The sequence below is a fragment of the Ochotona curzoniae genome, unplaced genomic scaffold, assembly GCF_017591425.1.
Source record: "Ochotona curzoniae isolate NIBS_2020 unplaced genomic scaffold, NIBS_Ocur_1.0 contig_64, whole genome shotgun sequence".
In the NCBI taxonomy this organism is placed as follows: Eukaryota; Metazoa; Chordata; class Mammalia; order Lagomorpha; family Ochotonidae; genus Ochotona; species Ochotona curzoniae.
The window spans coordinates 50,693,837-50,715,680 of NW_024466502.1; the positions used below are offsets into that span (position 1 = coordinate 50,693,837).

The 21,844-nt window shown below is 38.6% G+C and overlaps 1 protein-coding gene across 1 annotated transcript in view; it reads left to right on the forward strand.

The window, feature by feature from the left end:
- Nucleotides 1-21,766, forward strand: part of SUPT20H (SPT20 homolog, SAGA complex component) — a 43,979-nt gene extending 22,213 nt beyond the window's left edge. The window contains exons 13-25 of the mRNA XM_040991499.1: nt 1,259-1,330; nt 2,573-2,730; nt 4,168-4,194; nt 4,708-4,740; nt 5,283-5,400; nt 5,877-5,979; nt 6,072-6,233; nt 7,923-8,229; nt 8,662-8,816; nt 11,238-11,293; nt 12,613-12,729; nt 19,242-19,347; nt 21,475-21,766. Coding sequence (XP_040847433.1) covers nt 1,259-1,330; nt 2,573-2,730; nt 4,168-4,194; nt 4,708-4,740; nt 5,283-5,400; nt 5,877-5,979; nt 6,072-6,233; nt 7,923-8,229; nt 8,662-8,816; nt 11,238-11,293; nt 12,613-12,729; nt 19,242-19,347; nt 21,475-21,587 — 1,527 coding nt within the window. The 3' untranslated portion in view covers nt 21,588-21,766. The remainder of the gene's footprint in view (nt 1-1,258; nt 1,331-2,572; nt 2,731-4,167; nt 4,195-4,707; nt 4,741-5,282; nt 5,401-5,876; nt 5,980-6,071; nt 6,234-7,922; nt 8,230-8,661; nt 8,817-11,237; nt 11,294-12,612; nt 12,730-19,241; nt 19,348-21,474) is intronic.
- The last annotated feature ends 78 nt before the right edge of the window (nt 21,767-21,844 follow it).

Here is a 21,844-nt window from a genome sequence, read left to right on the forward strand (position 1 = left end):
AAAAGGTAAAAATGTCAGTTGACTACATATAGAACTCTAGAATTCAACCACATAAACTTTTGGTAGCTTTTGCGCTCCTCAGGGAATATAGACTAGAAGTCTGCCTCTAAGGAGTTGCCTGGATACCTACAGCAGTGCCTCCCAGATTCCTGCTTGGCAAGTCTTGACTTGGATTGGAAATGCAACAGTTCTCAAAGTTTCCTAGGTTGCATGGCACTAGGCTTCACAGACTGAAAGGTTCACAGTCTGCCTGAATTGGAAGGATCACCTAGGATATAAGTTAGTATGTTGATTTTCAGCTTACTTCAGACCTACTTATGAATCAGTCTTCAGGAGAGTGGCATGAATATCTGTGCTTTCAGTAAAGTTAGAGTGCCTAGATTTGAGTCTCTGTTCCAATTCCAGTATTCCTACTTCCTGTTAATATGTAGGTAGTCTGGTAGTTAGTACTGTTGGCTTAAGACATTGGTTCCTTGCTGCCCACATGGCAGACATAGATGGAATTCTGGGCTCCTGACTTCGTTCTGGCCCAGACCCAATGGGTAGGCCCATTTGAGGAGTGAACCGTTGGATGAAAAATTGATAGAGCTCTCTCTCTTTCTCTGTCTCTCTCTCTCTCTCTCTCTCTGTACCTTTTCTAGCCACACTTTTACCTCCCTTCTCTACCCTCCCACTCAGACCCTGTACTCTGTTGTTTAAATAATAAATAAAACTTTAAAATTACTCATAGATCATTGCCATGCTAAAGAAGGGAAGATTTAACTTAGCATAGATGTTTAAAAGAGAAGATATACAAGGTATGGGCTCAAGTCTGATGAGAAAGTGAAGCAAGTTCAAAGAATTTTGTCAGCATTTGTATTGTAAGTTCCCTGGTCTCTTTTAAACTTTGCTTCCATTACTCCATGACTACTCTTGTTCAACTGAATACCCTGCCAAAGGAAAGTATTCTGAGCATATTTCTGACATCCAGTTTTCCTACAGGAAAACCTGAATGAGATGTTGATGTCAGCTTGTTGAATAAACAGAAGAGGCGTTGCCCAAAGAAGTACCTGTCCTCATTGTGTTTAGTTACTGGCAAACAGATTCTGATTTTGATTTATTAAAATTGCATGTGTTGAACAAATCAGGAGCATAAGTAGTTAGTGCCAGAGTAGATAACAGTGATTCACGACTTATATGAACAAGTATATTGTTGATTTAGCTTCTTTTTGGTTCATGCTGATGACATTTTATGTGCTGTTTTGATTTGGCTGTATAGGTGGAGAAATATGCTAAGGTAGAAAAGTCCATTAAATCTGATGATTCACAACCAACTGTCTGGCCGGCCCATGTAAGTAAGCATTTCTTTCTTTCTTTTTTTTTCTTTTTTTTTTTTGGATTTATTTTTATTGGACAGTCGGATATACAGAGAGGAGGAGAGACAGAGAGGAAGAGGAAGATCTTCTGTCCAACAATTCACTCCCCAAGTGGCTGCAATGGCTGGAGTTGAGCTAATCAGAAGCCAGGAGCCTGGAGCCTCTTCCGGGTCTCCCACACGGGTGCAGGGTCCCAAAGCTTTGGGCCGTCCTCAACTGCCTTACCAGTCCACAAGCAGGGAGCTGGATGGGAAGCGGGGCCACCGGGATTAGAACTAGTGCCTATGTGGGATCCTGGCACGTTCAAGGTGAGGACTGTAGGTGGTAGGCTATCGTGCCGGGCTTTGTAAACATTTGTAATGAAGCCGTTTCTTATCTGAAATCTGAATTTATTAAGTGAAAGTATAATTGCTCCTATGTAGGACCATGTTTTTGAGATTCTTTTCCAGGGGTTTTAAGGAGTTATAAAAAAGACCAATTTCTACATAAAAAAAAATTTTTTTTTTCATTGTAAAGGGACATTTTAATCGCAGAAACATTTCTGCTTCTGTGTGCATAGCGGTAGTTCAGATTTGTTTTCTACTTTAATTTTTTTAAAGCTTTCTCAAAAGTGTTCTTTATAAATCTTTCTGGTTGTAATAACCTCTCCAGAGGACATAGATGTTCAGTATGTTAGGAGAACTGGAGGGCTATAATGACAGATGTTTTATGTGTGTGATAGCAAAAAGAGTCCTGAAGTCCAGTGTGTAAGAGTACAGGCCTGCTAAGCATGGGGCAGGAGAAGCATGAGCGTGAGAAGCGAAGGCTGGAGAGCCCAGCAGGTCGCTTAACATTTCTCTGCTCAGTTCTGCCACCTTTACCGAGGAGACAATATACCAGTCCTGGCATTGCTCTGAGGATTATGTGAGGCAGTATCTGTAGAGTGCTGAGTCAATACTGTTACAGGTTTCAATATGTATTGTAAATAGGATTATTAAGACATTATAATTACCTGTTCACATGTCACCATATTTTAGTACTGATAATAAAAGCTTGCTTATTGTATATATATTTTAAATAAAGCTATCTTAAGTTTATTCTTTAGGGCAACTTAAACAGACTTAATATAGTTAGTTTCCTGTTAGTACATAGGATCTAATGTTATTGCCAACTTTTGTTAATTCTGATGGCTTACTTTCTTGACAAGGCATTTATTTGGGATGCTATTTCTTTTTCAGGATGTAAAAGATGATTATGTATTTGAATGTGAAGCTGGTAATCAGTATCAGAAAACGAAGCTGACCATCTTGCAGTCACTTGGTGATCCCCTCTACTATGGTAAAATACAGCCATATAAAACAGATGAAGAAAGTGACAGCCAGATGTCTCCCTCCCAGTGAGTTCTGATAACACATGTAACTGAAAACTCAGCAACAGAATTTATATAATATGGTTGGTAGACCATTACTGAGGGAATATTTCCCTTTAGGGGTTGCTTGTTAATTAACTCTACCAGTTAGATTTGGCAATGGACCTGAGTGAATTTAAATTACAGTTATCTTACCACAGAATCATTTAAAATAATTTCTTTTGTAAAAACCTTGCTGCAAATTGAGTATCCCTTATCCAAAATGTTTGGGACCTGAAGTGTGCTAATTGCTGTACTTTATTCTTTCAGCTTTTTGCATGTTTGTATATACCTGTTGTAATATTTTGGGTATGTGACCAAATCTAAACATGAAATTGATTTTCTTTTTTATACACCATATGTATAAATACGCTGACCAAAATTTTGTTCAGTATTTTTAATGTAGCACATTTTGGCTACAAGCCTTTTCATTGGGATCATGTGTATAATTCTCCACTTGTGACAGATGGCACAGAAAGTGTGGATTTTGAAGCCTTTCAGACTTTTCAGATGAGGGATACTCTATCTTTGTAATTATTTTTGTGCTTGATTTTAAAGAGATGGCTTCCCACCCAGTGTATTTTCATGTTGGCACTTATGACTGGTCTCTGAGCATGAAATACTTGGGCAATATTATGTTTGATTGAGAAGCAAGCTTACTATAAAAATTAAAGATACATAGTATTTTAGCACTGTGTGTAAGGACACAGACTTGATGCTTAATGTACTTATAGCTCTAGAAATATTATAGACTTCCTAAAATATAGGCACTAAAATAGATACTTAAGCAGGATATCAGGATTTAATTTTTTCTTGTTATTTTTGTTGTTTTACTTTTAAAAATTATGCCACTTTGAAAAGGCAAAAATAGAAGCTCTGCAAAAAAAAAAAAAAAAAGGCAGGGTCTGTATTTGTGTTAAATTGTTTGTAACACCTTTGTTCACACAAGTTACTCATTGAAACTCAAGTACAAAGGTAAATTTTAAAATGTAACTTTACTTTATCAATACTAAAATAAACCCAGAAAGAGAAAATAGCAGCACTCAAGGAGTCCTCAACTAATTTTCTCACATTATGGTTTTTATTGCTGTAGGTTGGATTTAAAGAGCAAATACTTTGATTACTTATAAAAGTCTTCCCTTTAATGATACATATTATAGTTTACTAATCTTTCAGAACACTGGTGTTTAATAAGTGCTGTGATTTAAGAAAATCAGTCCAATATACTAACTAATTTATTTGACAGGAAGAGAATTGGTTGTTTTTTGTTTTGTTTTGTCTCTACATCAGGGAGTTGCTGCAAGAAGACTGCATGATTTATTACTTTCCAATTATTCTTCCATATTCATAAATTATTTAATATCTTTGAAGTTAAAAATTTGAGCTGCATTAACCAAGATTTTTTTTTTACATTTTATATTTCAGCTGCTCCACAGATGATCATTCAAATTGGTAATTAAAAAATAAACAAACTCACTATTGTAATCTATTACAATTCATTTAAATGTCTAATTCATTTAAAAAATGTAAAGATATTTTATTTGAATTGGCAATAAACTGCCTTCTCTGTCTGAAAAATATTCTGAGGTCCTGCTCTGTCGACATAGTCATTTGCTGTGTCAGAAGGAACCGGAGAAGGCCACAGGTCTGACTCAGCTTGGGTCAGTGGCTTTGCTTTAGGGCTGACATTTGCAGGGATGTGTGGCACTTGGTAACTCAGTCCAGATTATATTTTGATAAATAAATTGTACACACTATTTCATAATGCATGCAAAGTTTGGTCATTGTTTCATAAATGTAATTTTATTTTAAAATTTTTTTGCATGATATTTTGGTAGATTTAAAATCAGTTCATAAAAATGCTGTGACAAAATATGGAAGACTACAAAACTAATCCCACGACTCCAAAAGACAGCTCATATCTAATGCTTTCTCTGCTTTTTTGTTTCTTTTTTTTAACCTTAGGTTTATTATTGGATCAAAGACAGATGCTGAAAGGTAAATATATTTTTGTCTTCATTCTTTGTCAAGATAGTTGTAAAAAACAACCTTGTAGGATAGGGAATATTAGAAATTTCTGTATTAGGAATAAGATTGTTGGCTAGTGTTATGGCATACCAGTAAGATCACTGCTTCCTGCAGCACCAAAACCCCATATGGGCACTGGTTCAAGGCCTGGTTGTACCACTTCCCATTCAGATCCCAACTAATGCTCTTGGGAGGGCAGCAGAGAATGGCCAACTTCTTGGGCCCCTGCACCTATCGAAGAGAACCAGAAGCTCCTGACTTTTAAAAAGAGAAATAAAATACTGAAAGCATGTTTTTAGTTTATTGTTAGCAAAATATTGTAAGCATTAACTAGTCATTACCAGTTTACCAGCAAGATGAAGAGCCTGGTTTAATTTTTGTATTCAATTTAATGAAACATTTTTTTACTATTAATTATTATTAATCATTTCCAATGTAATATGTTTGTGGGTATGTATGAATTTACTAATGTAAGGTTATCTAGTCATACCAGTTTTCTGCTGTTATTTTAGGGTGGTCAATCAGTACCAGGAATTGATCCAGAATGAAGCCAAATGTCCAGTCAAGATGTCTCACAGTTCCAGTGGCTCAGCCAGTCTGAGTCAGCTCTCTCCAGGGAAAGAGACAGAAGTGCGTATCATCATCCTGGTCCTCAAAGAATCTGAGAATTCTTGAGGATCAAGTTTTGAGGGGTCCTGGCATTGTTTAGTTTTATTTTTACTTTTAACATTATTTAACTTTTTATAGAAGTGTTCAGTAATAGAAGGTTAGACAGCTGTGCAACGAACACTCTAATATAGTTAGGTGGCCTCACCGGTTATTTCTCTAGAAAAAGTAGATCGGAAGGAAGTGCCTTCATCTCACTCCTTTGTGCCCTTCTTCTTGAAAGTGTTTCTCTTCCCCCGGTGCTCAGAAATGGTTCCTACATCCTGTAGGTGAACTAGAATGTATTTCATGGATCTCATATGAGATTATGTTCCTCTCTACTATCTATAATAATCAGCCTGCCACTAAGAGTATTTTATAGCATTTTAAATTTGCCTTCATTCTCAGGCTCAGGGTATTAAGTTTAATTTACCAAGTGTGTTTTATGTGGCTTGTTTTAGCAACCCGAGACCGTGTCAGTTCAGTCATCAGTATTGGGCAAAGGGGTAAAACATCGACCTCCACCTATAAAACTTCCTTCAAGCTCAGGAAATAGTTCCTCAGGTACTCTAGTCTTTCGTGTTTAAATTTTATTAATGTTTTGATTCCTACACAGTTTTGATTTGTCAGTCTGAGACATAACTTCTGTATTCTAGGTAACTATTTTACACCACAGCAGGCAAGCAGTTTTCTTAAATCTCCAACTCCTCCTCCTTCTTCTTCTAAGCCACGAAGTCTTTCTCGCAAGTCTTCCGTGGACCTCAGCCAAGTTAACATGCTTTCTCCAGCTGCCCTGTCACCTGCCAGCTCATCACAAAGTGAGTCGTGATAAGTTCTTCATTAAGTCTCCATAAACTTTTGCAGTAGTGTTCTTAAGACAGCTTTTAAAAATTTTTTTTCAACCTGTGAAATAGGCAAATCTTAATGTATTATATGATCACAAATGTATTGTTACAAGAGATTTCAGGCAGAGCTCTTACTGGTTGTGTGTATTATGTGTTGATTGTAATTGTATTTTGTTTTTCTGTATCTGTATGCACTCTGTGTATACCTTTCTTGCAACCTACACATATCCTAAAAAAAATAACCTGGCAGTTCCATGTGGCAATAAGATTCCAAAATATTATTTCACTGTAAGCTAGGATCATTGTACATTTATGTAAATATGAAGTTGGTACCAAAAAATGTCATTAAGAGTCATTGCTGCAGGTTTTATCATACATGTAAGAAGCAAACTAGTTCCAATGTGGTGATATAATAAACTGAAAACCATTATTTCAAAAACACACTCTTTTCTAAATTATTACTAGTTGCTGAACTGTGATGATGATCATGAGGCATTTGGAAAAATATTAAAATTATATAATATTTTTCCTATTGTGAATGAATATTTTTTTAACATCAGGAAGAGTTAGACATGAATACTTGGCATTAGTTTGGGAGGACTTCTTCAAACTAGTAAATATCTGGATATTTTACATAATGATTTGGGGGGAAAAAATCCCTGTTTTTTAGAATTTTTTTAATAGCTAACTAATTTGTGCTAAAAGCTGTAGGTACACGGCACAGTGTTAGGGTGGTCTTTGCATTAGATGTAAACCTCTTCATATCGATAGCTCAAAAGGTGTCATTTTTCTGCCTTCTTGTTTTGCACAAAGAAAAAGATGAATTTTCTGAAGTCTTATTCACACGTCTTATGTTGTGGGTATGGATTGTGGTGATCTGCACACAGTTGTTACTTTAAGTAAGGGTTGAGTGACAGCTTCTGGACATTCACATTTCTTTCCTTTCTTTCTGCAGGACATGAAAGCTAAAAAAGAAAACACCTCAAGAGCTTTTGGTTTTACTTTTTTGGTTTTTGTTTTTTTGTTTTTGTTTTTAATGATAAACTGTGCATACTTCATTCACAACAGATTTTTATACATTCTACATTTGAAACAGAAGTACACAGTTACTGTTAAAGATGCAGTATTATCTGTCAAATACTTGCTCTATTGCTTTGTTGTAAAGTTGTTTGTCAGGATAAATGATGTGGTAGGAATTAACCTTGTATATTTAGGTGCCAAATATAATTGTTAACCATGTGTAATTTATTAAATATGATCACAGTTTATCTCAGACTATTACACTTAGTAAGCAACATTTTTAAATGAAATCATGAGCTAGTGAAATCGTAAATAGTGACAATTTGACTTGCTTTTGAACTTTTTAGGCCAAAGGCAGCATGTAGGAAACTAACTAAAGTGGTTATTGTGGTAGAATATAAATGTATATTTTTGCTGTTACCTGAATCTTTGTTGGAGTTTTTAGGGGATATACTGCATCCTTAATTGTAATTGAGTGTAGCAACACTTATGTATCATGTGTAGAAATTAACACTTGCAGTTAACTGCTTAAATCAAAACTGGAACAAATTGTCAATACTAAGTAAGATTCCATTAACCTTATTTTAAGAAGGACTGGCCATTTATAACAAACTAGCAATTTTTATTTTTCTCAATGAGCAGGATCTGGAACTCCTAAGCCATCTACTCCTACACCAACCCCTTCATCGGCCCCACACCCTCCTGATGCTCAGAGTTCAACTCCTAGTGCCCCTTCAACCACCCCTACTCCCCAAGATTCAGGCTTCACCCCTCAGCCCACTTTGTTAACTCAGTTTGCTCAGCAGCAAAGGTCTCTGAGCCAGGCGATGCCTGTAACGACCACTCCTCTCTCCACCATGGTAACCTCTGTAACTCCAGGAGCCACAGCCACCCAGGTCACGGCAAACTCTGCTGCACTTAACTTCATCAACGTAGTGGGCTCTGTTTGGTAAGTCTGCACTATTGTCCTACTTTGTGTTCTAAAAATAATTTCACCAATATACATAATTTTGTGAAATTAAGAACAAACTACATATTACTCAGATTGAAGGTTTGATAGGACAGAAGCTGCCTTACCTGTGTGTTTCCTTTTTAGGTAATGCATTTATTATCTGCCCTAAAGTGACAGCAGCTTGTATTGTTGATCGTCTGTGTTATCATTTTGGTGAAGAGTTTCCTAAACTGTTTTAAACCTTTTTAAATGCATAGTGTTTAGTTTTAGTCAAGCTTGCTATTATTTTTTGGATTTGAATTACAAGTGAGACTAGAAATTGATGTTTAAGATGGAGAAATAACTATATATATATATTTTTAATCTGAGGGATTATGACTGCTTTTTTTCTTTTATCACCCAAGTTTAATGCTTTGTCTTATTCTACAGTGGGGCTCAGACTTTGATGAGTGGTTCAAACTCCATGCTGGGCTGTAGTGCTGGTGCCATAACTCCTGCAGGAATCAACTTGAGTGGCCTTCTCCCCTCAGCAGGTCTGCTACCAAATGCACTGCCCACTGCAGTGCCCACAGCTTCTCAAGCAGGTCAGAATGTTGACAAATTACACTCCAAAGTACAAATGTTACTCGTTCGAAGGGTCTGCTGAAGATACTTACCATCATTGCTTCAGGAAATATTATTTGGCTAGTATTTTGACTGAAAAGCTTTTAACACTATACTATTTGAGTCAAAATCATAATGAAACTTAACAAGTGTATGTGGTTGGGAAATTCTATCTTTTTCTTTCCAAACATTCTAATAAAGTTGGAATTGACTCACTATTGATGATGTAATCATATTCTAATAAAAAACGCCTGGACTTTGAAAGTGTGTGTTGTGCGAGAGAGGGAGTGGCAGCCCCACATCATCCACCTCACTCTTTATGTAGTCATGGGAAAATAACTTCTGTGCCAGGTTGTCCTCATGATAAAATGGGGATAGCTGTATAACTTACCTCAGAGGTTTTAACGTTAATGGACTAAGTACGATGAAATGCTTCAAGCTATTATGGAGACATAATCATACACAAATATTTGATGTCATTATCATTTATAAGAGTAATTGTAGTATTGTTTTTAAAGATGCATTTATTTTTACTAGAGAGGCAGATTTATAGAGAGAACAGAGATAGAGAAAAGGTTTTCCATCTGCTGGTTTACTCCCCAAATGGCCACCTCAGCCAGCACAGAGCTGATCCGAGATTGGGAGCCAGGAGCTCCTTCTGGGGGCCTAAGGGCTTGGGCCATCCCCCACTGCATCTTATCATCCCAGGCTGTAAGCAGAGAGCTGGGACACGAATGTGCACATTTGCAATGCCAGCACCATAAGGCAGAGGATTAGGCTACTGTGCCACTACTACATTGGCCCCAGCCAGGTTTTTTTTGTTTGTTTTTAAGATTTATTTATTGGAAAGATGTATTTACAAAGAAAAGTAGATACAGGCAGAAAGAATTTCCATCTGCTGGTTCACTCCCAAAGTGGCCGATTTGAAGCCAAGAGTCAGGAGCTTCTTCCGGGTCACCCAAGTGGGTGCAGGGTCCCAAGGCATTGGGCCGTCCTCGACTGCTTTCCCAGGCCACAGGCAGGGAGCTGGATGGGAAGAGGAGCAGCCAGGACACGCACCAGCGCCCATGTGTGATCCCAGCATGTACAGGCGAGGATTTACCCACTGAGCCATCACTCCAGGCCCCAAGCCAGTTCTTTCAATGAGGTTTCCCGCAGCAGCAGCATTATGTTATATTCTAATTTGATTATACTTGTTCAGTTTCTTCTGCAAGACTTCTCACCAGTGTCATGAGTTTTTGGTCTTTTTTCGACAAACTTTTCAAATAGAGAAGTTAATAGATTTTCAGTTAGTATTCACATTTGTATATTAATTAGCAAAATATATTCATACTTTGAGGATAGGGTTAGCAGACTGTATCTACCAGGCAAGATAAGACCTGTAAAATCCTGAAATGTTTACTTAGAATTTTCGTTCACTTGAAAGATTGAGCTACAGAGACAGAGAGAGATACGTATTTTCCATCCACTGGTTCACTTGCCAGGTCCTTGTAGAGGCTGGGCCTGGCCTCTGCTAAAGTCAGGAGACAAGAAGTCTGTCTAGCTCTCCCGTACAGGTGGCTGGGTCCCAAGCATCGAAGCAGATATCTGCCACTCTCCAGGATGAACATTAATAGGAAACGGGATCAAAAACCAGGACTGAAGCCTGCCCTCCAATATCCAACATAGATATCCTTAGCAGTGGCTTAACCCACTGTGTGACAACCAAGCCTGGTTTTTGTAAGGTACAAGGGTTTTAGAAAAAGAGTAGAAATGTGTAATAGAAGTGACATTTACTGAAAAAAAAAAAAAATCCAGCTTTAAGATGCTTCTGTGTCACATCACAGATATTTAGGAGTATTTTCAAAATTAACATCGTTCTTTTTATGTCTTACACCCCAAACTTAGCATCTTTAGTATTGTGAATATATGTACTTAAATAGTAGCATGGAACACTCCAGGACTCAGAGTTTGGTTATTATGATATATACTAGATAACACCAAGCAGTTTAAATGGCTGCAACTTCCTGATATGAATTTGAAAATTAGTTTGCTATATGAAGGGTTTTCTCAAAGTATGTGAAAAAATATAATTAAATGGTAATTGAAAATGTCCATGAACTTTATGAAGGCCCCTTGAGTACATGGTATCCACATAATTCTAGTGTGCTCTTTGTCCTGCCAAGCTTACAGAGCAGTTAAAGTATTTTTTGGTTGTTTTAAAGATATTTTGATACTATAGTCTACGGCCATACCACCCTGAACGCGCCCGATCTCGTCTGATATTTTGATACTATAGAAAGTATATGTGTATTGGTGTACAGAATATATGAAATATGTTTATTTACATTAAGATATAAATTATGCATATTCATGTGATATAACATCTTAGTTCTGTTGTAACCATGGATTTTATTTAATAGGTGTTCCATTTGGTTTAAAAAATACGTCAAATCTCAGGCCCTTAAATCTGCTCCAGGTAAATGTGAAGTTTTTAAATTTTTATACTTTTTTTAAGTAAAAAATTGCATATATTTGTACAAATTTGAAATTTTGAGTTGTATTCAGAATCTTCTAAGGCTGTGATTGCTGTTGGTTTCTTTGTGTGGTCAGGTGGATCAGGAGAAAGCATTGTTATCTTCTCTAGGGATGAGACATGTCTGACCTGCAGACTATATTAGGCCCACAATTTCTTTTAATCCAGGCCTGCCAAGACAACCATGCACTTTGAATTCAGCAAACCCATAGCAGGCTATTTTTTTTTTCATTTTTTAAAAGATGTATTTGTTATTTGAAGGCAGCATGATAGACACAGGGATAGAAGGAGGCTGGAGAGTTGGGGACAGAGATATTTCATCTGCTGGTTCTCTCCCCAGCACTGGGTGGAGCAGGCCAAAGCAAGGAGCACAGAACTTCAAAGTTGACAATTTTGTTTGGCTTTCGAGTGATGCTATAAATATCAAAATAACCCCTGGCAGATAAAAGGTGCCATCTCTCAGCCCACTACAGACTGTTCTTTAATTGGCTCAGAGGTCTTGGCTGGGCATAAAGTAGCTTTTCCTATGGAAAGAGTTGAAATCTCCCAAGAGGAATACTTGCCAGGAGAATGGGAATATAAATAATTTCTCCCTAAGCTGATATTTACAATGTTACTTGCTTTAAAAAATGCATGAGATTCTGGGGTGTGTGTGTGTGTGTGTGTGTGTGTGTTCGTGTTCCCTAAGGAGAGTCTGATTTCCTAATGCTATGGCAGGAACCTATTAGTCATTCCATAAAAATTGCTCTAGCATATATCTAATAATGAAGCATTCCTTTCTTATACATCTTATCAGTATCAACATGTTTATGAAGAAATAGATGAAGGATTTGGTGAACATTGGGAACTCACAGTATTCTGTGTTTTGTGCTAGGTCCCTTGATTCAAAGAGAGTGTCAGATATTAAGCTAATGTGGTTTTCATTTTTAACCTAGAGGTTTCTGGATGTTTATTTCTTTGAAATTTTTGCTTTAATTTGAATTCGTTTGTAGATTTGAGTAGCTATTAGCTTGAAGCAGGAAAATTTCTGTTTTAGAATACTAACATTGGGAACTGAAAGGAATAGCGCCTAAATTCTTTTTCTAAATAGATCTTAAGAGCAGGCAGCGTGTTTTCTTTCGTTTCTCAGTGCTGATTCCTTAGTCTTGAGAAGAGTGCCTGATTTGTACAAAATATTCTTAAAATATTTGTGGAATCAGAAATTTAACTATTTTAAGTAAAGGTAATGAGGAATTAGCTAACTGTTGTTTCAATTCTGGTAGCTTCCAGGTGGGTCGCTCATCCTGAACACCCAGCAGCAGCAGCAGCAGCTCTCGCCATTTCCACCGCAGATGCCTCCGCAGCCTACCACTGCTAGTCCACAGCAGCCCGGGGAGCAGGTATGGCTGTTCTAGCTCCCATCTGCTTTTCTCATAGAATTTTAATATTTTGCATTTTTCAATGGTTTTAATTTGTTGGAATGAATATTTCCTGTGTTGTTTGTCTTACAACAGTATCAGTTATTGGTGTGATAACTGATGCTACGTCCGTCTTGCCTAGTAGGAATCATATTTAGAAATGAGTCACAACCAACCAAAGAACTGCAAAACCAGTAACCCAGACTTAGGTCTTTCTACCCATGTATTGTCTACCCAGTCCTCATTGCTGTTTATGATTTGCTACTCAGAAAGAGATGTTCCTATTACAAAATGTAAGGCAGTGATAACATGGACCAAACAAACCAAGAAAACAGATGTAAGTGTCAAATGAATGAAAGTGAGTGGAAACTGTAATAAAAGTAAAAGAAACTTACAGATACTTCTGAAGCTTGGCTGTGCTATGAATCAATCACTTGGGGAACTTGGAAAACACTCATTGCCAGGATCCACACACACTGTTTCTCTTAACTCACAAATACATGAAATGTTCACCACCAGTCCTTTGGCTTTGCTTGCTTGAGTAAAGCTCATCGGTTAGTAGACTGCAATGGTAATAATAGAAGAACACTTTCAGAATTGTTTTTATTTATTTTTAAGATAGGATTTTTGATCAAGTTTAAAATTATTGATTTGCTATCTTAAATTTTTTATAAAATTTTAATTGTGGCAAAACACATATAATATTTTAGTTTCCTATCTTAACCATTATTAAACATGCAGTTCAGCAATGTGAAGTATACTCACATTGTTGTGGGACAGATTTCTAGTATTATTTTCCTCTTGTAAAACGGACATTCTGTAACTAGGAAGTAACATCTCCTCTCTTCCCTCTCTCAGCTCCTGACAACCACCCGTCTGTTGTGTTTCTGAGTGTGTGTTTCTGTGAGTTTGACTACTCCATATACTTCTTATAAGAGAAATCACACCACTCTTTCGTCTGTGATATATTTCATTTAGCGTGAAGTTATCCGTATTCTGTCAAGTGTCAGCATGTTCTCAAGGCTGAATAATAATTGTATATGCTGGTTTTCTTTCATCTGTCAGTGGACGCTTGCATTGCCTCTATTGTTTGTGAATAATGTTCATAAATTGTAGATACTGTAAATAATGTGATTGTGGATATACCCCTTATCTCCTTAAGATCCATGTTCAGTTCTTTTGGGTATACCAAAAGTTAAATTGATAGATCTTACGATAATTCTGTTTACAAATTTGAAAACAAACTGTTTTCGTCAGTGGCTGTACTGTTACATTCCCAGTGAAAATGCACAGCACTGGAACTAAATTTTTGTCAACACTTAATTTTCTGATTTTTATGGTTGTTAAATTTATAGCAATGATCTACTTTGTGTTTTTTATTTATTTATATTTCTCTATTGATTCGTAATACAAAACATGTCATTTCCTTGATGACCAGTTTTTATGTATTTGGAGAAGTATGTATTCAAGGATTTTGTACACTTTTAAGCTGGCCTGGTTTTTTTGTGGTTGAATTATCGGAGTTATTTATACATTGTGTACATTAATGTGCCACATGGATACATGATTTACAAATTTTCCCATTTTTAAATTACCTTCTTATTTTGACTATATGTTTCACACAGAAATTTTTAACTATGACATAATCCAATTTCCCATTTTATATTCATTGACTGTGCTTTAGCAGTCATATTGAAGAAACAATGGTAAAATCTGAGCCATGGAAGTTTTTCTTTTTTTTTTTTTAAAGATTTATTTTTTATTATTTTTTCATTGGAAAGGCAGATATACAGAGAGGAGAGACAGAGAGGAAGATCTTCCGTCCGATGATTCACTCCCCAAGTGAGTGCAACGGGCCGATACTATGCCGATCTGAAGCCAGGAGCCTCTTCCGGGTCTCCCACGCGGGTGCAGGTTCCCAAAGCTTTGCGCCATCCTCGACTGCTTTCCCAAGCCACAGGCAGGGAGCTGGAAGGGAAGCGGGGCTGCCGGGATTAGAACCGGCACCCATATGGGATCCCGGGCGTGCAAGGCGAGGACCTTTAACCACTGAGCCACCGCGCTGGGCCCCATGGAAGTTTTTCATAGGTTTTCTTCTTCTAAGTGTCCTATACTCTCAGGTCTCTTTCTTTGAATTGAATGCAAATGCTTCCTTATGGTGTTTTGCTTTGTATTAAGTTTATTACTCATTTTCTCAAGAGGCCTAAAGATTTTTATCTTTAAAGTTTAATATCATATATTACCTATATGTATTAGAATTCTTTTTTTCTGTTCCAGTTTCTGTTCAATTTTTTTTCCTAGAACATTTTCTTGGATAATGGTCCAAGTTCTTAAAGTGGAAACCTTAGATTTGGGGTTTTTTTCTAAAATAAATATTTAATATTATGTGTTTCCTTCTTAAAACTGCTTAAATCACTTTTCCCAAATCTTACATGATGTGCCTTCACTTTCATTCCATAACATTTTCTGCTGTGTGTCATGAATTCTTCCTGGCTAGGCTACTTAATGTGTGTTCTACTGGAAGTTAGTCCAGACATCTTCTGTAACCAATTTCTAGTTTAAATTCATTGTGATCTAGAAACATTCACAGTGCTTTTAAGTTTTTTAAACAATTGTTCCAGAAATTATTTGTTGAAAAACTGTCCTTCATCAGCTGAGTTACCCTCTCATCTTTGTCAGAAGTCAGTTGCCTGTCTTTGCATGGGTCTGTTTCTCGATTTTCTGATCTGTTGTTGAATGTTAATCCCCTCCTGTCTTCATCACTGTAAACTCTGTGGAAAGTCTTACAACCGGACAGAGGGCTTCCTTGCACTTTTTTTTTCTTTTTTCAAAATTGTTAACAGCTACACTAAATCCCTTGCCTATTCATACAAATCTGGAGTCATTGTGTTTATACATTTACATAAAATCTTGCTCAAATTTTCAAAAGAATTGACTTTAATCTGTTTATCATCTTGATCATGTGAGTCTAGTCTGTGAATACGGTGTGTCTCTAGGTCAAAATCAACAATTACTGTGGAGCATTGGATATTCATAACCAAACAAGCTTGGATCTAATCAGGCATCTCATATAAAAAAATGAACTGCAAACAAACCACTGACTTAAAACAGAAAAAGTATTGATAGCACATGAGGCAATTTTGGGGTCTAAGGCTAGATGAGGGTTTTTTTTGTTTGTTTGTTTGTTTTAATTTTGATAAATTTTACATACTTGATTAGGGAACAAAGGTTACAGAAAAGTGGGTAAGTCCATTGCTTCCACATTCTGTTTTTTCCTTCCTATATCTAAGGGGAGGGGGAGACAAAAGGGAGAAGCCATACCCTCCCTCCCAACCATCCCAGGGTCCCCAACAAGGGGCATGCTCCAAGGGCACTGCTCAAGTGGTTTCAATAGTTCAACAGTTCTGAATTGCTGCCAGTCTCACATTTCCAAGCTTGATGAAATCTCTCCAGAATCCACTGGCTGACATAGTCCACCTTAGGGTCCTCTGTTGTACCCTGTGTCCTCCGTGGGCATCCAAGACCAGCTGCTACTGGTGGAGCTTAGAGCCTACCCCAGCCTAGCAGGCCTCCGTCCCAGCTGTAATGTGTACTGGTATGTGTTGCGACTAAACCTGACCTGACCCACACTCCGTTCTGGTACTTGGATTTGCCAGCAGGTGATGTGAACTGGTTCAGCCTGGTCTACCCCCGACCTATGCCCAATGTATGCCGGTGGGTACCTTTCCCTGGCCTGGACTAGGTTGCTCCCTATCATGGTTCTTGTACTCACATGCATGGACTGTGTCCTGACAGATGAGTTACCCAAACTCCTGCATCAGAATCTCTCCCTATGCCAGATCTTTTTTTTTTTTTTAAGATTTATTTATTTTTATTTGAAAGGCAAATATACAGAGAGGAGGAGAGACAAAGAGAAAGATCTTCTGTCCGATGATTCACTCCCCAAGTGACCGCAATAGCCGATACTACACTGATCCAAAGCCAGGAGCCAGCAGCTCTTCCGGGTCTCCCACGCAGGTGCAGGGTCCCAAGGCTTTGGGCCATCTTTAACTGTTTTCCCAGGCCACAAGCATGGAGTTGGATGGGAAGCGGGGCTGCTGGGATTAGAACCAGTGCCCATATGGGATCCTGGCGTGTGAAAGGCGAGGACTTTAACCACTATGGTATCGCGCCAGGCCCCCTATGCCAGATTTCACACATATCGGTGGGTCCATGATCCCTGCTCACTCCACCTCATGTCCTAGTAGGAACAGTGGCCTTTCCTGACTGGCATTCAACCCAATCTGGTTCTTACTGTTGGATGTTTCAGCCCAGCCAAGGCTCGTCCGTACCCAAACACAACTCACACATGGCTCAGTAGGAGCAGAAACCTAGCCTAGTCTGTCCTACATCTACCCTGGTCTTCCAGAGCACCAGGTGGTGCTGTAGTTTAGCCCGGCTTGGTGCATCCAGTCCCAGTCCACACTTATGCCAAGGGAGACTGCAGCCATGTCCAGACCAGAATGAAGCCCCGACTCCGGCTACCACACTCACCAGTGGGAACCTCAATCCAGCTAGGGTGTCCTCTTAGCTCCCCAACAAGGCTTGTTCCCTGTCATAGATCACGCACATGCCCGTGGTTGCTCTGACTCAGCTTTGCATAGCCCCTCACCTGTCTTGGCCTTTGCCTTTGAGACTGTTGCCTGGTATCCCTGGCTCATGCAGGCCAGTTGGTGTAAGAACCTAGCTCAGCATGACCTATGCTCTATCCTGATTTCTGTTCGTGCTGGTGAGCTAAGGTTTGCTCAGTCCTGCCCAGTCCGCTCCCTTTCATTACCAACCCACACGTTAGCCAGCCATTGCCGCTACTTTCCCTGGCTTGCCTGACCCCCAGGCCTCAATCATCAATTAGAGTTATGACTAACTAGGGGAGTTATCCCAAGTTCCCCCAGTTGACCCACTCCCAGACCCAGCTCTCATACATTCCAGTGGGTGTTAGGCCAGTGCCCAGCATAGTCTACCCTTCCGTTTTGGTCTTATATGAGCTGGTGATCATTGCAGCTTGGCCCACCCCACAACCTTTTTTAGGATGCACATTTGGGTGCTGCTGCCTTGACCTGCCCAGACTGTTGTCAGTTCCTTTACCCGTGAGTGATGGCAAGTTCCATAGTCACACCTAGTTTAGCCCATCACCACCCCAACTCTTGAGCTAACCAGCGGGACTTGTATTTGGACAGGGTTTGGGCCAAACATCCCCTATAGAATCTACCCCTGGACCTAGTTCTCTCACATGCTGCTTAGTGTCATGACCCTGCCTAATGTGACCTGTCCCCTGTTCCAACACTCAGTCAGGTACAGGTACCTGGCTCTGCCAGACAGGCCCTGCCCCTTCCCCTCCCCCCCCCACATAGCTTTTATGTGGACTGGCATATGGCAGTCAGCAATGGTTTGTGCCAACAGCCCATCTCAGGACTCCCATGTGGACTGGTGAATCAGTCTTGTCCAAATAGATCTTCTGGACTCTCCCCTCCAAACCACCAGGTCTCAGTCCCTACACTTGCCAGCAAGTTCCGTGACTCCATCACTGGGAGTCACACAGGATTCATCCCTCACCTACACTCACATTGGCCTTATCCATGGATGTCCCCAGGCAGCAATCACATACCCAAAAACCACAGAGCTCGCCACCGGGCAGCCAGCAGGCAGAGCCTGCCGCGCAAAGCCTAGGACTCACTCACCGCATGGCAGCAGTGACCATGGCCTGAGTCCCCAGCATTGGGTTCGTCCTGCCTGGCACAGACACCCCCCGCAGCCGCCATGTTGTAGGGGGCTCCTTTTGTCCCAACCCCATGGCTGAACACTGCCCTGATTCTTCCTGCCACAAGCTGGTGGTGGCAGGGTGGACTACATGAGTTCTTTAAACATGACCTGAAGCAACAGCCTGTTAAAAAGTATAAACTTGGATTTCATCAAACTCCTTCACAATTTCTCTGCAATGATAACCTTTGCTTTCACTGAGAATAAGTGTCTTCAGCAAAGTTTTATAGTTGTTGGCATTCACATTCTGTGCAAGTTTTGTTAGATATATATACCTTAATTTTTTTCCTTAGCAATTTTGAATAAAATTTTTTATTTGTTGCCACATTAGTTATGAGGACTGGGTTTTAGATGCTCATATTCTGCATTCTGCAATTCTAGTGAACTCACTTTAGGTTTTTTAAAATAAATTTATTAAGATTTTATACTTTAAGGCAGTTCAGACATCTTCAAATTGACATTTTTCATTTTGCCTTTACTAATTGTGCTTTTTATTTGCTAGCTTCAGACAGTAAACGGACATTCTAAGTTTTCTGAGTTCATGCTAATTCCAAATACTTTGCAAATATTTTTTAGTTTTTCTTTTTTACAAGTTGTAGTGTAATGTTCAGATATTTTCTCATACAGAAAATGAACTATCTCTTTTCACTAGATCAAGATCATTCCATTTTTGTACAAGTCTGTATTTTTTTATTTAGGGTTCTGAACAGGGTTCAACCAGTCAAGAACAGGCCTTACCTGCTCAGCAGGCTGCTGTTATTAACCTTACTGGAGTAGGAAACTTTATGCAGTCCCAGGCAGCTGGTAGGTATCTTAACTTCATATGCTGGATTTACTAAAATTATCTAATGAATTGGTCATCTCTTCCTTCTCCTCCTCTTGGAACTGAAATTGTACTTAATGTGTGACCCACTTATTCACTGATATTTACGGGTTTGTTTCCTAATATGAAAATTGAGCTTGGACTTGGGTTTTGATCACAGCTGTGTTTTCACTGTAGTAACACTTTATTGCCACAACAGCTGTAAATTACCAAGAAGCCAAAATTTGTTTTGTTTTCCAGAAATCATAACTCTACAGTTTTGAGATAGCATTTTCGATTGCATATCTCTTGCCTCACCCTGATGGGTTCTAGTTGTTTGACACAATTGGTAGTTACCAGTAACATAGCATCCATGTTAGCCTCAAATGATTATTCATTTTTTTGAGCAATAGTTAATTAAGATTTTTTTTATTATTTTGACATTGATATCCAATAATTCTAACATACTAATTAAAATCAGCAAGCCACATGCTTTAGTATTTGGTAGTTGAGCCATTAGTAAACATGCTGTCAGCATTCTGAGTTACCTCTGTAGGCGTACTGTGATGTTCCGGATCCTATTTGTGTGCCCCTTTGTCTAAATTTTTTTACGCCTTTTAGGATAATCCAGGTCTTTATCTTAGAAATAAGTAATTCTAACAAAGTTTTAATTTAGAGACAGTGAATTTCCAAATGGAAATTGTAACTTTGTATGTCTTGACCACACAAGCTGTAAAAAACCTCAGTATGTGAACTCCAGGCTGAAATCACAAGAATGTTCTTCATTCCAGATTTGCCATGAGTTACTTGAATTAGTCATTTATGCCATATAGCCTCAACCTTACTCATCTGTACAATGAGAAGGGTGAAGTTTAGTATGATCCCACTCAGCATGAAAAATGATGTATCTTAACTTGCTTTGTTATTAAGTTTGATATTCATTGCAGAAAGCATGTTAGTTTTGTCATTCTGACAGTATGGATTTTCTTCCATTCCCTTTCTTCCTACTTCACTGGTAATATTTAAAAAATAATGTTCCTTATTTTTTGTTGTACTCAAAAATTAAAATGAATAAACTAAAAACAAGAGTGCAAAAAAAAAAAAAAATACAGTGTCACTGCTCCTCAGGTCGGGGTGGGGGATGGCAAGCATTTCTGCCCCTCTGTCTAGAGTGCCTTAGTCCCTCAACTAACAAGAGATTATACTAAATGAACTCTGAAATGTCCATGCTTTGATACTTAGAGTTAACCAAACTGCTAACTCTTCATTTTGTGTTGTCCTTTTCTAACCCTGGTAGCCTTCAAGCCTTCTGACTGGCCTGCTTTCCCCTTCTCCTCTCTGTAGTGTTGTCTCAGCTTGGCTCTGCCGAGAACAGACCTGAGCAAAGCCTTCCTCAGCAGAGATTCCAGCTCTCCTCTGCCTTTCAACAGCAGCAACATCAGATACAAGTAATCCAGCAACTTCACTCTGATTAAAGATACTCAGCTCCAAAAGTACTTCGAAATCGTTTGGTTTAGTTTTTATTTGTTTAAGACCACAATAATTGATATAAATCACAGAAGTTTGTTGTCTGACATTTTAGCCAGTCAGCTTGGAGCACTGAATATATTTTGTACGTTTAAGCAATATCCTCCTCATAATTTGAAAACTTATGAAGTCTGGTGGCACATTTAACACACATATTTCTAGTTTGCAGTGTATTTTGAAATAGCTTTTCAGTTGTACTGCAGAGAAAGTGTTCCTAATAGTAAGTGTCAAACTTGCTGATGTAGAAAAATGAAGAAAAGTCAGCATATTATAGTTGACTATCTTGATACTCATGTTGGTTTTACATTGCTATAAACTATCATACAACAAAATGGTAACTGAAGTTGCTGAGTTACTGCAGTATGTATATTGGCAGGGTAAAGTACCAGAGATGATTTTGACTTTGGCAGAGTCCCTTTGAAGCCCTCAGCAGGCGACTGTGCCACTCGTGCTGTTTGTGTGTTGTCTCGGTGTGGTGTCGTCTGTCGTCCCTTCGTGTGATCTTGGTGCTTTCTCCCCTCCAGTGTTGTCGTTTTTGTCTGACAACTCAAACATCTGCCCACATTAATATGACTTGGTATTTATTTCCCTTCTTTTTGCAGCAGTTGCGATTCTTGCAGCATCAAATGGCTATGGCAGCGGCAGCGGCACCAGCACCAGCACAAACAGCTCAGCTACATCAGCAGCAGCATACAGGCAGCCAGTCAAAAAGTAACATGAAGAGAGGCACGTCTACCACTGCAAAATTCTGAGTCTTTTTTTTCCCTAAAAAGGAGCAAAAGGATTGTGTTTCTACTTTTTTTATGTGTATTTTACACTGATAGATGTACAAACTTTATACAAAAGCACAGCCCTATGATTTTTTAAAAATAAAAACAAGGAAATGGTTTAACATTAAAATTGGTTTGCCTAAGTCATTATTATACAAAAATTGTTTCCTTGTACATAAAATACGTGGAAGTAACCCAAGAA